Genomic DNA, 16,786 nt, shown 5'->3' on the forward strand with positions numbered 1-16,786 from the left:
TTAAAGTGTTTAAGGAAAAGGGAATGGAAGAGTAAATTTAAATATGACCTTTTTCTTTTTCCTTGCATAAATATTTTGTTGTGCTCTCCACAGGGAAGGTGTTCAGTGGGAAGCAATTGATTGGATGGACAATGCCGAGTGTCTTGACCTCATAGAGAAGGTAAAAAATACATTTGCTATAACTCATAGCATAAATGTAATGAAGATGTTAGTTTTTGAGTGCATGATCTTTTCTCAGTCCGTTGAAGGGAATTGAAATAAAAACTCCAGTACTTCACCATTACTAAAGACCAGCTTGGGTGCCTCCTTCAGATCTGTTTTTGGAAATCTAATAATTTGTGGGGCCGATGTCTTAGAAAGTGGTGCTGATTTCATAATACTGATGCAATAACACCACTTTACCCCTCCCCCCTCCTTCTCTGTCCTAGAAACTGGGCTTGTTGGCACTAGTGAATGAAGAGAGCCGATTCCCCAAAGGAACAGACTTCACTCTGCTGGAGAAGTTGCACAGCCGACACTCTGTGAGTTATTTACACATCTCCTAATGACCTCTATGCGTAATTCACTAAATGCTGAGCTTATGTTAAATGCCATGCTTCTGTTTTTGCAGACAAACCCTTACTATGTCAAGCCCAGACTTGCTGATCATCAGTTTGGTATCAAACATTATGCTGGAGAGGTGAGTTTTATTCAGAACGGACCTGCTGCACGCCATCATTGTGTTGTAAAGTCAGTGTAGTTTATAATATCTGTTTCCGACAGGTCCTCTATGATGTCAGAGGAATCCTGGAGAAGAACAGAGACACATTCAGAGATGACATCCTGAACATGCTCAAGGACAGCAGGTAATATCTGCAGATATGATGGTTAATTAGGACTCAGAGGTCTAATTAACCAGTCATTCAAAGAAAGAAGGGTTTTAAAGGTAAATCCATGTTTTGTTTGCCTTGTTTTAAGCTGATATGAATTATTGGGCTGAAGTCCAAACAATAACCAAAATAATGGATATTAGTTTCTGAAAATATGAAAAAAGTGTTTCTAAAAGCTTCTAATGAGCTTTGAAACTGACCATCCAAACACACTGTGGTGGATTTTTTTGTTTATTTTTTCCAGCTCTGCCAGTTTCCTTGTTGTTATCCCGATGTACCCTGTAATACGTTTTCTAACATGAGTTAGCAGATGCGTGTGTTTCATCCTTTGTATTTCTGTCGATTCATAGACTGGACTTCATCTACGACTTGTTTGAAAAGGTCGGCAGCAGGAACAATGAGGAGAAGATGGGAACAGCCCGGCGTAAACCTACAGTGAGCTCCCAGTTCAGGGTGAGTGATATGATGTTGGTGCTAACTGTTAACTAAGGGTCTTGAACTGAGAGAATAATTAAAACGCATTAAAGAAAATGTTTTTGGGGTTTTTTGGAATGGTAGTTATGATTGTTATGGCGATGTATCGGCATTTATTGTTTTCTTAATCTCTTTAGGACTCTCTTCACGCTCTTATGGCCACTCTGAGTGTTTCCAATCCTTTCTTCATTCGCTGCATTAAGCCCAACATGGAAAAGGTCTGTTTTTTCTATCCAATGTCTTTATCTACTCACATATTCATGTTAATATCACTATCTGACAGTATTATTCTGTACTATATCAAGGTTATGTGTTAAATCCTTTGTATCATCCTTTCAGACTCCAAATGTGTTTGACCCGGAGGTCGTGCTGAATCAGCTGAGGTATTCTGGGATGTTGGAGACCGTGAAGATCCGTCGTGCTGGCTTCCCAGTTCGCAGAACATTCAAAGATTTCTTCTCTCGGTAAAGATCTCTAAATCTACATTCTTACATATTTTTCTATATCTGTGATTTGTTTTTTAAAAGTATCAATTCTTTTCTTTAACGTTACATTTTTATGGCAGTTATAAGATCATTCTGAAAGAAAAGGTGCCGACAGCAGGAGATGATAAGAAGAGAACCACAGACCTTCTGACCAAATATGATAAGACCAAGAAGGAGTGGCAGTTAGGCAAGACTAAGGTGAGGTTTTTTTTTTTACCTTTTGGAGATCTAAAATGGCAAAGTTTTGTACAGTGTCTCATATCAAGGTTGTTTAACAGGCTGGCTATAAACTGTTGTCACCTCTTTGTTTTGCAGGTGTTCATGAAGGAGTCTTTGGAGCAGCGTTTAGAGAAAGACAGAGATGAAGTCCGCCGCCAAGCCGCCATGATAATCCGAGCCCACCTACTCACTTTTTCTGCTAAGTAAGAATCTTGTGACGTGAAGTCATGTTTTTGGGACCAGTTATGTTTGTTGCTTTGAATTTTGTGTTATTCGATCCACAGGAAGCACTTCAAACGTGCACGTGCCAGCGTCGTCACCCTCCAGAAACACTTACGAAGGCACATCCAACGCAAACGGTTTGTGAAGCAGCGCAAGGCAGCGGTGGTGCTGCAGAAACACCGACGAGGTCAGGTGGTGCGTGCTCACGTTCGAAAACTGAGAGGGGAGAAGAAGAAGAAGGAAGAAGAGCAAAAGACGAAGGAGGAAGAGGAGAAGGAGAAAACGCTGGGCGAAGGGGAGACGGAGGAAGCGGAGGGAGCAGATGCAAAGGTAAAGCCGTCAGAAGCATCTTCACTGGCATTAATGGGAGTGTTTTAACCCTTTCGTCTGCTCTTTAGGATGAAACTCGCCAAATGGAGGAGATCCTGCAGCTCGAGAGAGAGATTGAGCGCTTGCAGAAGAAGAGGGAGGATGAAGTGTCGCAGCTCTGTGAGTCGTCCAAGCAGGAGCTGCAGCTGCGCCGGGACGCTGAGCTCAAGCGGATGAAAAAGGAGGCATCGCGCAAGGCCACGGAGCTCATCGACCTCCTGAACTTTGGAGGCGTTGATCCCTCACTGGGAGCAGTCGGGGCTAAGCCCGCTGCAGAGGTGAAAGCTCCAAAAGGTGCCAGCACCACCAGAGGAGCATCCAAAGAAGAGGATGTAGACGAAGGCTTTCATGCTGAGGAGGAGTGTATCCCCTTGCCTGACTTCCCTCCCCCTGCTGAGACAAATGCTCCTGTGGATCAGGAAATATTTGCCCAACTCCCTCCTCCACCACCTGCCTTTGCAGAGGGAACAGTGCCCCCTGTACCACCTCCTCCGCCCCCCCTTCCATCAGACAGCATGCTTGCGGGTGGAATTCCTCCTCCACCTCCCCTCCCTCCACCCGGAGATGGCACCACTGTGCCTCCACCACCGCCTCCACCAGGAGAGGAGGAGAAGAAAGAGCCAGAAAGGAAAGTGAGCATGGTGGAGAGCCTCGTAGATGGCGAGGAGCCGATCTACAGCATGCCGGCCGACACAGAATCAGATTACGACCAAGAAGAGGAAGAGGGGTCAGTCACCGCTGGAGACGACAGCTCCGTGTCGGGAAGCAACCGAGGGAGCGCGGCTGTGGCGGACGAGGAACACCCCAGGAAGTCGACCTGCACCAACGCCAGCATCGAGTCCTACAGAGGCAGCTCTGACTCTGTGAGGACACACACTTACACGCATCCTCACAAGCGTGCACGCAGATATGTATGAGCAGCTAGAGTATACAGTGCATTTTAACTCATTGTAATAAACTGTTAGCGTGCTATCTCATTATGGAATAAAAGTAATTATTATTAAAAGCATAAGCAGGTCACTAACGTTCTTGTGTCATGTTGCAGTATGCGGACAGTGATGATGAACATGATGGCATGATGGACACTGATGAAGAAGTGACAAATGGCAGGGTGACTTTGCTCAATGGAAATGGGCCACCATATTTCCACGGCTACCTATACATGAAGGGTATAGATGTTTTTCTTTGTAGAGCTGGTGTTTCTGATCTATTTCTGTAGCACTTGCATTATTAAATATAGCAGATAATCATAGCTCTGCTCTTTCAGTGTGGGCACCAAATCCTATCCACTAGACCTTTTTTTTAATTGACTATGTCTCCCAATTGTGCTCCCTCAGCTGGTCTCATGATCCCATGGAGGAGGCGCTGGTGCGTGTTAAAGGACGAGACCTTCATGTGGTTCCGGTCCAAACAAGAGTCTCTGAAGTCAGGCTGGCTCTACAAGAAAGGAGGAGGACTGTCCACTCTGTCACGGAGGTTGTTGTAGTTATTACTGAGCGAAGCCTGCATGCTTTGCAAATAAAAGCACTATTACAGCTCAGCGCAATCTGATGATGTGATGATTTTTACAAAGCTGTTCAGAAAATGTCAACAAGATGGGTCTGTGAGATCCTACCACACTGCCAAGCAGAAGATCTTAAAATGTAACTGAATGTTTCATATTTCCTCATAATTCTATAAAAGGTGAAGTATAATACAGTATGACAGCTTCATGTAACACCACAGTGTTTGTTAGCTTGATTTATTTAAATGTAAATAGCTTAAAAGTCACAGATTTATTGAATCCGCATGAATGGGTTAATTTGTCTGTAGTTCTGAATGCCGTTGAGTATTTGTGTAACTATAGGGATTAAACCCCCTGCAGGAGTTCACTACAATACATTAAAGCCAATGTATTAAGCTTTTAGTGGTTCTTCAATTAGTTGGTAATTGATTTAGGAAAAGTATGTGTTCAGAGTAAAAGTTGGTGGTTTTCTTTTTGGGGAAAGAGATGTAGTTGTGATCTTGTTAAATAGAAAGGTTGAGAGGGCAATATTAAGCTTATGAAGAGTGCTCATGGTGTCTTATTTCTCTGCAGGAATTGGAAGATGCGCTGGTTTGTTCTGAGGGACAGTAAGCTAATGTACTACGACAACGACAGTGAGGAGAAACTCAAGGGAACCATCGACATCCGAGCAGCCAAGTAAGATTTCTGACAAACCCCACCACCAGAAAATCACACAAAGTTTTCTTCACTATTTGTCTAGAGTTGTGTGGCTAGCAAAACTCAAGAAAAAACAAACAGAAAATCACAAGCAAATACAGAAACATGTTTCAAGCAGACCAGATCATAATGGAAATTTACTGATTTAAAATGTGTTGTATGCAGCTCGGGCATGTTCTTCAGCTTCTCGCTGGATCAATGGAAATTTCCTCTTGATTTCTGGTCCACTGGTCCAGACAGAACCTGAATTTCTCAAACGAGTGTCCTTTTTATGACTTCATAGGGAGATTGTGGATAACCATGAAAAGGAGAACGCTCTGAACATTGTGACAGATGAGAGGACATACCAAGTGTTCGCAGAGTCGCCTGAGGATGCGAGGTATGACGTAGACTTGACCATAGACTGCTAATAATAAAAACAAGCACCTATCCCTGTCTGATTTCATAGCTTTAACATGATGGCATCCTCTTCGTCTGTGCAGTGGGTGGTTCAACGTGCTCAGTAAGGTGCGAGTGTGCACTCCCGAGCAGCTGCTGGAGATGTCCCATGAACAGGCCAACCCCAAAAATGCTGTGGTCAGTCTTTTAAAAACACGAATCAGTAAATTCCTCTGATCTGAAAATATTCTTCCCACAAAATGTGCATGTTCGATAGCTTGTAATTGGTTGTAGGTGATTATTGTTTTAATGGTTTTCTTATCGAAAACGATACAGATAAGGTTGTGAACAGTCACGAGTTGGATTGGTTTATTAAGACAAATAGTTCAGTTTGAACAATGCTCTCCTTTCTCATTCAGGGAACTCTTGATGTGGGATTGATTGACTCCGTTTGTGCATCAGACAACCCTGATCGGTAAGTTTGATCAGCTAGAAAAGAAGCTGATGTTCTCCTCATATGCAGAAGAAGAAGAAATTCTCTCTCTGGTTGGAGTATGAATGAAGAACTTAGTAGAAAAGAATGACGAGCAACTTTATACAAGACCTGAGACTTACTTTAGTGCCAAGATCAGCACTAAAGAAATGCAATGCAGCCACAGGTGCTTGTTTTGCACCATGTGGCTGCAAAACAAACCCAAATCATCACCCCTCCAAAACCAAGCTTGACAGTTATTATGAGGTGTTTCTCCTGATTTGCTGTGATTGGTTTTCACCGAGCGTGCCACTGTGCATTATCTACAAACACTCCACTTTAGTCTCATCTGTCCAAAGGACTTTGTTCTTGTTGTGTGTTCAGATGTAACTGTGGAAACCTAAGCCATACTGTTATGTTCTTTTTAGAAAGAAAGAGGCTTGTTCAGTCTTCTTCTAATTGTGCTGTCATGAAATTTAACATTTAGCATGATAACTGAGGTCTGTAGAGTGTTAATTTTTGCAGTTTATGTGCACATTGCTTTATCTGAGCTTGAGATGAAGTCGCTCGCGGGAAGACTGGCATCGGTCTTGAATGTTTTCCACTTGAAATCTTTCTCACTGTAGCACCATGGTTTCCAAATTGTTTGGAAATCAATGTTTGCCTACTCAGACTGACTGGCAGCAACAGTTCTATCTCTGAGATAAATGCTGATATTTTTCCTCTGTGGCATCATGTCAATACCTGAATGGTCCATATGAGAAACCTGGCAGAATTTCTCACTATATTGAGGTGGTCACGCTTGCTGATCATCAATTGGTCAAGTGCATTTTGTTAGCAACACCTGGCTGCTACTTACCCTCATAGTTCATGTTTTCAGGCCAAACTCTTTCGTCATCATTACGGCCAATCGTGTGATCCACTGCAACAGCGACACACCAGAGGAGATGCATCACTGGATCAGTCTGCTGCAGAAACCCAAAGGAGATGCCAGGATAGATGGACAGGAGTTCCTTGTCAGAGGTGAGGGTTTTGGATATTTTCAAACTTATAGATGCAACTCTGTGCTTTCTATATTTTATTACTTTTTTTTTTTACTTTTGGGAATATTTTAAGCAAGAAAATATTGGGCCATTTATAGATGTTAGAACTATACGCATTATCTGTATTTAATTTTCGCTAAAAACACCATACTGTCATTTTTAAAACAGTCTATCTTCAACGTAAAGGTTTAGGTATCACAATATTTTCTACATTCTTTTTCCTCTTGTTGCCTTCCTCCCCTCTCCTCTCCATCTTCAGGGTGGCTCCAAAAGGAGATGAAGACAAATGCCAAGAGCACCTCCCTTAAGCTGAAGAAGCGCTGGTTTGTTTTAACCCACAACTCCCTGGATTACTACAAGAGCTCAGAGAAAAACTCCTCCAAGATGGGAACTCTGGTCCTTAACTCCCTCTGTTCTGTCATTCAGCCGGATGAACGAGTGCACAGGGAGACAGGTGAGCAGAGAGAAATGAAAGGAACGGGAAAGAAGGGCACATTTAATCAGGGATTATACTTACGAGGTTAGGGATATATGCCGGTGTCTCAGTTTACAATTATAGACTTGATAAATGTACCAGTACCCTGGTTTTATTGAATTAGATTAAAAGGATTTATTGCACAACTCTCATAAAACTTAATCACGATGTTAGTAGAAATAATTTTATTGGATTTAACCCACCCTCTTTTTTTTACAGGCTACTGGAACATCATCGTGTACGGGAGGAAGCATTCCTACCGTCTTTATACTAAGATGCTGAATGAAGCCATGAGGTGGACAGCTGCTATACAGGGAGTCATAGACAGCAAGACCCCAATAGAAACACCAACTCTGCAGCTCATCAGAGACATCAAGGTAAGACGCTCACATAGACAGAGTAAATTCAAATTCATCAGCAGATGTGTGTCTTTAAGATGATTTTTTTTACACCATTGTGTCTTCTCAGGAAAATAGTGTGAACCCAGAAATAGTGGAGCAGATGTACAGGAGGAACCCCATCCTCAGATACACACAGCATCCTCTGCATGCGCCTCTACTGCCCCTCCCTTACGGAGAGGTCACCAGCTGTGAGTGAAATAGAGAAACCTCTTACGCTCCCAACTTCCTGTTTCATAGGAAATTAAAGAGGCCAAAAAAACCCACTCAAAAAAGTGTAAAATGGAGTAAAAGTTCTGTCATAGGGTGAAAAACTGGGTATACCCAGGAGGGGTCGCCAGCAGATCACAGGACTAACATAGAGCTAGACAAGGACAAGCTCACAGATCCACAGCCAGAGCTAGTTTAGAGTTGTCATTAAATTTAACAAGCATTTCTCTGGACTGTGATAACAATTGGTGTCCACAAACAGGAGCTTCAGAAGGGAACCTGCACGGGCAGCCACAGGGAGAACATGCAGACAACATGTTTAACACTTTAAAATGCTGACATTGGCACAACAGTCATCCTTTAATGTAATCTTTCTTGATGTTACTGTTCTCATCTTTAGCCTAATTGATTACCTACGTGTTTTTTTTCTCCGTGCAGTACAAAGGCAGCAGGGTTACGCCAGTCTGCAGGATGAGGCCGTGCGAGTTTTCAACTCACTACAGGAGATGGAGACACTGGCAGACACGGTGCCCATCATTCAGGGCATCCTGCAGACGTGTCAGGACCTGCGCCCTCTCAGGGATGAGGTACTTTTGTATATTTACTTTCAGAATAAAACTTGAATATTTTATTTCCCATAGAATATTCTTTCAGTTTTCCAGCTGTTTACACTCTGATAAAAATCTTTTCCCCACAGGTTTATTGCCAGGTGATCAAGCAGACCAATCATGTGCCTCAGCCTAACAGTCCAGCCAATCGTGCACACTGGCATCTGCTCACCTGCATGAGCTGCACCTTCCTACCCAGTCGAGCCATCCTCAGATACCTCCGCTTCCACCTCAAGAGGTGAGCGTCTGCATTAGGGATAGCATTTCCCTCACAAAGCATCCATAAAATGCATGCGTGTAAATGTGTTGTGTATATTTGTGTATTTGTAACTCAGGATACGTGAGCGTTATCCAGGCGCGGAGATTGAGCGGTATGCCACCTTCATTGGAGAATCCCTGAAGAAGACCAAAACTCGTGAGTTTGTTCCCTCTCAGGAGGAGATCGCCGCCCTGCTGCTGAGGCAGGAGATGAGCACTACTGTCTACTGCCATGGAGGAGGTTCCTGCAAGATCTCCATCAACTCACACACCACTGCTGGAGAGGTGCATAAACACAATAGATACACAAACATATTTCTCTTTGAAATGCATTATTTAAAATGCACGCCTGTAAGATAAAGTTAGAAGTGTATTCATTTTACACTTGTATTGAGTGTAATGATCCATCACTCACACCTATATCTGGAGACTTGCAGTCGCATTAGCTCATCTTAAACATAAAAGAACAAAAATTAACCTTGAATAGAAGGAGAAAGCTGAGGCTGGGTGCATGTGATTTGCAAGTGATCTTTGAATTATTTGAAAAACCCTTTCAAGATGAAATAAATCAGTTTCAATGGGAATACTAAACGCCGTCTGAATGTTGTTACTGCAGGTTGTAGAGAAGCTGATCAGAGGTCTGGCCATGGAGGAAAGCAAGAATTTGTTTTCTCTGTTTGAGCACAACAGCTTCACAGACCGAGCTCTGGAGAGCAGAGTGATTGTGGCAGATGTTCTGGCCAAGTTCGAGAGGTATCCGAGTCTTTGTGAACAAACACTGCCGTCCATTTAACCGTGTCTTTGTTGTACACTTTGCAGTAACGCATGGCATGTTTTCCTTTATTTTTCAGACTGGCAGGCAGCGAAGAAGAGGAGGAGGAAGGAGAATGGAAACTCTACTTTAAACTGTACTGTTTCTTGGATGTAGAGAGCATGCCCAAAGAGGGAGTGGAGTTTGCTTTCATGTTTGAACAGGTGAGATTTACTCTAATTATTATGTTTAGCTCAAAGTGATAACCTAAATGCTGACACAAGAAGAAGCAGGTGAGACCAAAAAAGGTGAGCTTTAAAAAATATTGCTGAAGAAGAACAGAAGGTAGATCAGGCATGAGTAAAAAACTCTAAAGGATGTCCGAAAGAAAACAAGGAAATCTTATTTGTATAGCACTTTTAAAACCAAAATGCTTTAGAATAAAATTAATGAAATTTTCATAAAGTTTAATCCTACACACATTCACAATATTTCTACATAATAACACAACAGCAGCCTGTCTTCCAGAGTTCCAGAGATTAGCAGCTTCTAGAAGCTTCTCAAAAGTTATTAAGAAATAAACCTTAATAATCTTGAGTCAGTGTGGGTGTCTCGGGTTGGTGTCAAGGTTGACCCAAATCCACAAGAAGAAGTTCAGCAAGTGACGGACAACAATGTCTATAAATCGAAGCAGGAGGAAACATAAAGAGGCAAAAGAGAACAAACAGAGAACAAAAAGCACAACAGGGCAGAAAAATAAGGCAACCTGAGGCTTCAAATATACTGGTGACTACAGTTAACTAAAAGTGATCTAACAACTAAAACTAACTAAACAAAAATAAAAACTAGACTTTAAAAAAACCAAAACGATCTGAAACAGTTTTGTATCCATCCATCCGCTTCTGTTTATCCTTTTCGGGGTCGCGGGGGGCACTGGAGCCTATCCCAGCTGTCTTAGGGCGAGAGGCAGGGTACACACTGGACAGGTCACCAGTCTGTCGCAGGGCTAACACATAGAGACAGACAACCAATCGGACTCACATTCACTCCTATGTGTAATTTAGTGTTTCCAATTAACCTAACCCCACTAACTGCATGTCTTTGGACTGTGGGAGGAAGCTGGAGTACCCAGAGAGAACCCACGTAAACACGGGAAACATGCAGACTCCACACAGAAAGACCCCAGCCTGATGGTAGAATTGAACTCAGGAATTCTTGCTGTGACGCAACAGTGCTAACCACCGTGTCACTGTAAAATAAAAATATAGATGAAATATCGCTAATTTTAGTATTTGTTAGCTTAGCAAAATTGTTATTACAGGTTGCCTGATGTATCTGTTTATTCAGACTCTGGATATCAACAAGACTCTAAATCAACTGCTATGAAAAAGTTCTGTGTTTTTATTGTAATATATTTACTGATTTTCCTAAATCTTGCCTTTGACATATGTCCACCATACAATGATAATTAAAAAGACCAAAACTTACACTGAAACTAATAAACCTAACCATTCTCAAACAATAAAAACTAAACCGAAACAAGAAAATCCACTCAGCAAACTAACTGAAAGTACACTGTACTTAAAAAGTCAAAATGAAATAAGAATAAAAACTAATTAGAAAAAAGTAAACTGCAATAACTCTTCTGGGGATTAATCTGGTCACAGCAACACAGCTGGAGAAAATAAGGAACAGGTGAAACAAATGAATGATACCAAAACATGGGAAGTAAAACTTCAAACATCAAACACAGGAGTGAACTAAATACCAGAGTAAAACAGGAAGTGAGCAGGGCACAGAGACGGCCACTTAACATGGGAACACAGGTGAGGCAGGAATAAACTGAAAGCATGAAATGATATGAATCACCAAAAACAGAAACCAGATAGTGAGCAAGAACACAAATAAGAAAACTTAAACAGAAGAAAGAAAAACTGGACTCATGATATAACAAATCTAAGTTAAAGCAACAACTCTACAGTAGGCAAACATTACTCATAAACCCAAACCTTGCGATAACTAAAGATTCAGATGAAACAAAAAACATTGATCCAAAAAGAAACTAAGAAAACTCAAAATCCTGCGTCAGGGACCCAGTCATGTATGTAGGTTCAAGACCATTTAGGCCTTTAAACACAAACAGTGCCACTTTATACTGGATGTTTCTGTAAATCTTGGAATAACTAATAGATGATAGATAATTGACTAACTCCAGTGTACAGTGAAGAAAAAGATAATAACATCATCCTCCTAAGATAATAAGATAGTTCTGAGCTGGAAGAAACTGCTCTTGACCCCAACATTTCTTTGTTAAATTTCAAATTAATGTCCCAAGATTATCCCAATGTTTTTAACATGAATGAAAGGAATTAAAAAGCCCTTAAAATGTCTTATTTAACCTCTTAATTCGTAATCGTGCCAAATTATATGACCTCTGTTGTGGTTTAGCTGTAAGAAACTGTGTGACATCAAGTAGAACAAAGCCATAATAATCTCAAAGGAGTAAAAACCAGAAACCAAAACTAATTAATGTTGACACCTGACAACAATCAAAATCTAAGTCTGGGTTAAACAAACTGGGGAACGATACACAGATAAATCAACGAGGACCTAAAGATTGTAAGTAAAATGAGGCTTTCCTACATGAACGATGTAGTGGTGGCTGTTGACTCGCTGGTTCTCTGGCATGAATGTATGACTAGGTGTATTCATTTTTAGTAAGATTACAAAAGCAGTATTTGAACGCAATTCCAATTGAGCCTGATATTTTCTCTTCCTGCTGAAGATGTGATCCAGTCAGGAAATATAAGTGTCAGAAATGCAGACTGTCTTGCTCTCTCTCCCAGGCGCACGAATCTTTGATAAGTGGTCACTTCCCGGCCTCGGAGGAAACGCTGCAGCACCTGGCCGCTTTACGTCTTCAGTATCTCCACGGTGATGGGGCAGGTCGAGCCGGGTGGAGCCTGGGGAGCGTCTACCCAATTGGACGTCTGCGCAACCGCATTTTGCACTCCACCAAACCGGGTGTGGGGGTCACAGGTGGAGCTGGAGGGGCTGGAGGTGTTGGAGCTGTAGATGGAAAAGGCGTGGCAGTAGGACAAGGTGGTGTCGGGCCCTGCGTAGAGAAACGAAAGACTCCGAGCTTCCTGGATGGCACCCTTAGGAGAAGTTTCAAGACTGGTTCACTGAAGAAGCAGAAGGTCAGTGATGGAGGAAAAAGTAGCTTTTCATTAAAGTTAAAGAAAATATAGCTACTTCATTTTAAAATTCTACTTTGCAAAAGTGATTTGTACAATTCTGCATCTTAAGTTCACTGAAATCCGTCTCCTGCTATACTAAATAATAAATGAATAAATAAATAAATATACACATGATAGTTCGGAGGATTCGCTGATTGTTTCAGATGGAGGATGAGCAAATGCTTGAGATGTGGGTGAAGGAGGAGACGTCTGCAACACGGACCAGCGTGCTCGAGAAGTGGACTCGTCTGCAGGGCATGCCGCAGCATCAGGCCATGCTGAAATACATGAGCATCATTAAGGAGTGGCCAGGATATGGCTCCACCCTATTTGATGTGGAGGTGAGGAAAAACGCTCAGAAGATCAATTTTGGAGCTTTGTACAAATAAATTTGATCTGCTTCTTTTCCCTTCTCTCTTCTCTTGCTAGTGTAAAGAGGGAGGTTTCCCTCATGATCTGTGGCTGGGTGTGAGCGCTGACAACGTGTCTGTGTATAAACGAGGAGAACCCAAACCGCTCGAGACCTTCCAGTACGAACACATCACCTTCTTCGGAGCGTCACAGCCCTGCACCTACAAGATCATCGTGGATGAGAGAGAGATGTACTTTGAGACTCCACTGGTGAGAGCTCATCATTCGTTGTCTAATCACCCCCCCTCAGCGTATTTTCTCAGCGTAGGATTTGATACCTCTTATCTAGGATGTACTAATCTCCTTTTTCACATTTTAGGTCGGCGAGATCACCAAGATTATGCGGGCCTACATCAACATGATGGTGAAGAAACGCTGCAGCATCATGTCTGTGTCCAGTGTTGCCAGTGCCTGGGTCAGGTGATCTCTCCCAGCCAGTCAAAGCTCTTCGTTCATCCATCTAGTGACACCAGACGCCTTGGCTCCTTGCATTGGTTGGTTGTGTTTTATAAAGGGCAGTCGCACCAACCAGCTCAACCTCCCACGTTGAATCATGAGCAGGGAATGAGCATCAATTACAAAAATGGGGAAAAAGTGGACACAGAAGCCAAATGCACACTCAACTGGCCTGGAGATCTATTAATAACGTAACATGAAATAGCATGAAAAAAAAAACTGTTTTGGGGGGCTGTCCCATCAAATACATAACCCTCAGCAGTAGTCCTGCATGTAGATGTTCAAGCACACACCAAACTCTCCGTTTTTGGACAAATTCAGAAACAACAAGCACAAAGCAGCCACCCAGTCCCAGTCAGCCCCAGGTGGCTCCTCCAACCTCCATTGCACTGCCAGACAGAAGAAAGCCACACTTTCTCAGTTTTGTTAGTTTCTATCTCACTTCTCCTCTAATTTCCGAGTCTCTCTCTTTCTCTTTATATATCCTCACTCTTTGTTTGCAGTCGCTGTTAAGTTAAAATGCTAAATTCTTGTTCTTGCTTGCTTTCTCTGTCTGTTATCGATAATATCAGCTCTGTCACGTCTGAGGAAAAGGACTCGGTGATTCGTCACCAAACAACATAGTGTTCACCTGCTCACTCGTCAGCGCCACTGTGTGGCCACAAGAAGAAAACTCAGCCAAAGGAAGCGGCTTTAAGTATTTAAAAAAAAAAAATCCTATAAATATTCCAGAGAAGAAAGATTTACTTTGGATGCTCTCCAAAGTATGTGCATGGCTACGAGCCTCACTTGGCTCTGCAAGAACAATATCCAGAACAATGGCCAGAAAACCCCCCAACAAACTTTTCCCTATTTATGTCTACATGTCACACAAGCTGGATAAATGTGTATATTCGCCTACGTGCACACATAAACTGAACAAACATGTATCATTTTGTATCGTATATCACACATTATAATAAGAATTATTGTTACATTTTTGGTGGCCGCTGCACTGTACAGTATATAAATGCCATACTAAATGCAATGTGACACCTGCCATGTAAGATACATGCAAGTGATTGGTGTTAATAATGACCACTGTATGTCTGAATATGATGCCAATACTGTACACTGGCTGTGCCATTAATGTGACTCACAGAGAAGTAAGAGTAAGATAAAAAAAAAAAAAAAGAAAAAAGGAAACAGACTATAGTGAGTCTGGCTGGTATCGTGGTCATATTTCTAAGAGCATTTTGATGAATTTATCATTGTTGTTATTTGTTGGACTCACTCTGAAGAATTAATTGGAGCCATGAAATCCTGTCTATCCTCATCTGCTCAAGCTATTCTCATTTTTTTCTTCAGAGATCAGGAGACTTAAGCAAAAATGCACACAACCCTGTTTGTCTGTGTTTTTAGCCTATTTATGAACATGTGATTTTTATTTAAACAATTACTGATAATACTGTTATTATTGTATTCCCCCTATCTTAGCCAACCTAAAGTGCTGTGTCTGCATTGCTGCTGTGTGTGTGAGTGTATTAATGGCGTAAACTGTTGGATACGAGAAGGGAAAAGAGAAGCGATACTACTGAAGTGATACTAGTGATACTACTGTATTCCTTGGAAAAAAAGAGATGAATTTACATGAGTAACTTTTGCGAAGAATGGTGTTGTAATTGTGAGTTAACGGGAAAAGCATGGAATATCAGGGGAGGGTTGAGGGGTTGTTTATTTCCTATTGTGCTGTATGTGTTGCAAAGTTTGTTCAGGAAGAATGAAAATATGCTTTTGATTATTCTTTTTTTTTCGGCATCAGTGTACAAGAAGCAGATATGACACTGTGAGGACACGGGCTTGGAAAAAGTTTAATTGTGCACTTGGAATGCTGAAATTCATCACTGCTTTGTGTGTGTGTGTGTGTGTGTGCATGCGTGCGTGTGTTCTTTGGACTCGAAGTGAGGTCACCTGATGCTGTGCATTGCAGCTAGATGGCACTCATGTCAAACACCTGCAGAGAGCACTGTAAACAAAGTGTTCCCACAAAGCAGATATCCACTGGGCGTGCTCGCATAGCATGGAAAGTTACCGTCCAGCATGACAACATGCTCCAGTTATTTGTCTTATCTGGTTTAGATGAAGTTTCTAAACTTGTTTCTGTGGCAATAAGATTTTCAGGATTTGCCCCAAAGACAGATCTGGTTTGGCTTTTCACACCAGACACTAAAGTGAAGTTCTTCAGGTGAAATATGTTGTTGTTTTTCTAGTTCATCACATACTCTACAGGGTGGCAGCGATGATTTTAGAAAAACTGAGGCTGTGAATCCAAAACCCCTCCAACCCCTCTGAAGTGTTGCCCAGTAACCAAAAATAAATTTATCCACAGATTTAATGAAAAAAAACCTGAATTGCTTCTTTAAATATAACAATTTAAAGTCTAAGAATATTGAAATCAGTCTCTACGACATGTAAAGTTGTAAGTGTACAATGCAGAGATTTGCTAAAATTCTCCAAATTTTAATAACCTCAGTGTCTTTAATCATAGCTACGGCCTGAAAGCATACACACAGCCCACTGGGATCCTGCCTGTAGATTTAGAATAAGCAGAACTCACTCACAGGTTCCACTTTGAACTTTTGGTTAATTTAGTTTAATCTAAAAAAAAAAAAAAAAGGAGTGAAAAACTGAAAAATTGAAGTTCACAAGCCATAAATCCTGAGGACCCTGGAGCTGTGAGATCTGGTTATTCTACATCTGTGGTTCTGTCTGTCACTGATATTACACTGAGTAAGAAGAACTTGCCCTGTAGTTGCTGAAATGTGATCAGCATGTTTCTTAATGGAAATTCTGATTACAAATCTGTCTTCAAGGGCAACTTCATCACAAAGGGTCCTGTTATCAGCCGCAGGCGGCCAAAGTGGGGCCCACTCTTATCTTGTGTTTCGCTTATTATCACCTTTACATAGTAAAACATTGTGCTTGTTTAAACAAAAAGAACAACAAAAAAAAGAGAGAAAGAGAGAGATATGTGTGGTGTTCTTTTTTTATTTGTAACTGGCTTTACAAAATTATGCTTTAATAAATTATTGAAAATGGTCCTATATTTACCGTGATCTTTGTGTACTTATTTTTGAACAGAGTGGAAGTTTTTCAGGGAGCTGTGCATGTGCTGGCACTAGGGCTCCAAACCTCTTTGCCTTTGGATGTCCTGTTCGTTTCATGAAGTTTATCATCTAATTTGTTGAAACAAAATATGGAAGCTTT

General features: G+C 41.6%; 1 protein-coding gene across 1 annotated transcript in view; it reads left to right on the forward strand.

Annotated features, from left to right (window-relative positions):
* The window catches only part of myo10l1 (myosin X, like 1), a 53,619-nt gene extending 36,994 nt beyond the window's left edge, over window positions 1–16,625 (forward strand). Inside the window, exons 14-43 of the mRNA XM_085256162.1 lie at window positions 94–160; window positions 429–521; window positions 611–679; window positions 763–845; window positions 1,220–1,322; window positions 1,481–1,561; window positions 1,683–1,807; window positions 1,909–2,026; window positions 2,144–2,250; window positions 2,332–2,599; window positions 2,668–3,501; window positions 3,684–3,807; window positions 3,976–4,114; window positions 4,716–4,820; window positions 5,125–5,220; window positions 5,324–5,417; window positions 5,639–5,694; window positions 6,572–6,714; window positions 6,994–7,188; window positions 7,429–7,586; window positions 7,678–7,798; window positions 8,256–8,404; window positions 8,515–8,663; window positions 8,761–8,968; window positions 9,300–9,436; window positions 9,535–9,658; window positions 12,281–12,634; window positions 12,838–13,014; window positions 13,103–13,294; window positions 13,404–16,625. Of these exons, the coding sequence (XP_085112288.1) occupies window positions 94–160; window positions 429–521; window positions 611–679; window positions 763–845; window positions 1,220–1,322; window positions 1,481–1,561; window positions 1,683–1,807; window positions 1,909–2,026; window positions 2,144–2,250; window positions 2,332–2,599; window positions 2,668–3,501; window positions 3,684–3,807; window positions 3,976–4,114; window positions 4,716–4,820; window positions 5,125–5,220; window positions 5,324–5,417; window positions 5,639–5,694; window positions 6,572–6,714; window positions 6,994–7,188; window positions 7,429–7,586; window positions 7,678–7,798; window positions 8,256–8,404; window positions 8,515–8,663; window positions 8,761–8,968; window positions 9,300–9,436; window positions 9,535–9,658; window positions 12,281–12,634; window positions 12,838–13,014; window positions 13,103–13,294; window positions 13,404–13,508 (4,774 nt within the window). The 3' untranslated portion in view covers window positions 13,509–16,625. The remainder of the gene's footprint in view (window positions 1–93; window positions 161–428; window positions 522–610; window positions 680–762; window positions 846–1,219; window positions 1,323–1,480; window positions 1,562–1,682; window positions 1,808–1,908; window positions 2,027–2,143; window positions 2,251–2,331; window positions 2,600–2,667; window positions 3,502–3,683; window positions 3,808–3,975; window positions 4,115–4,715; window positions 4,821–5,124; window positions 5,221–5,323; window positions 5,418–5,638; window positions 5,695–6,571; window positions 6,715–6,993; window positions 7,189–7,428; window positions 7,587–7,677; window positions 7,799–8,255; window positions 8,405–8,514; window positions 8,664–8,760; window positions 8,969–9,299; window positions 9,437–9,534; window positions 9,659–12,280; window positions 12,635–12,837; window positions 13,015–13,102; window positions 13,295–13,403) is intronic.
* The last annotated feature ends 161 nt before the right edge of the window (window positions 16,626–16,786 follow it).

This window comes from Mchenga conophoros, linkage group LG19 (genome assembly GCF_057382185.1).
Source record: "Mchenga conophoros isolate Kocher_MC1m ecotype Shallow Benthic linkage group LG19, M_conophoros_male_GT1.1, whole genome shotgun sequence".
NCBI classification, from domain to species: Eukaryota; Metazoa; Chordata; class Actinopteri; order Cichliformes; family Cichlidae; genus Mchenga; species Mchenga conophoros.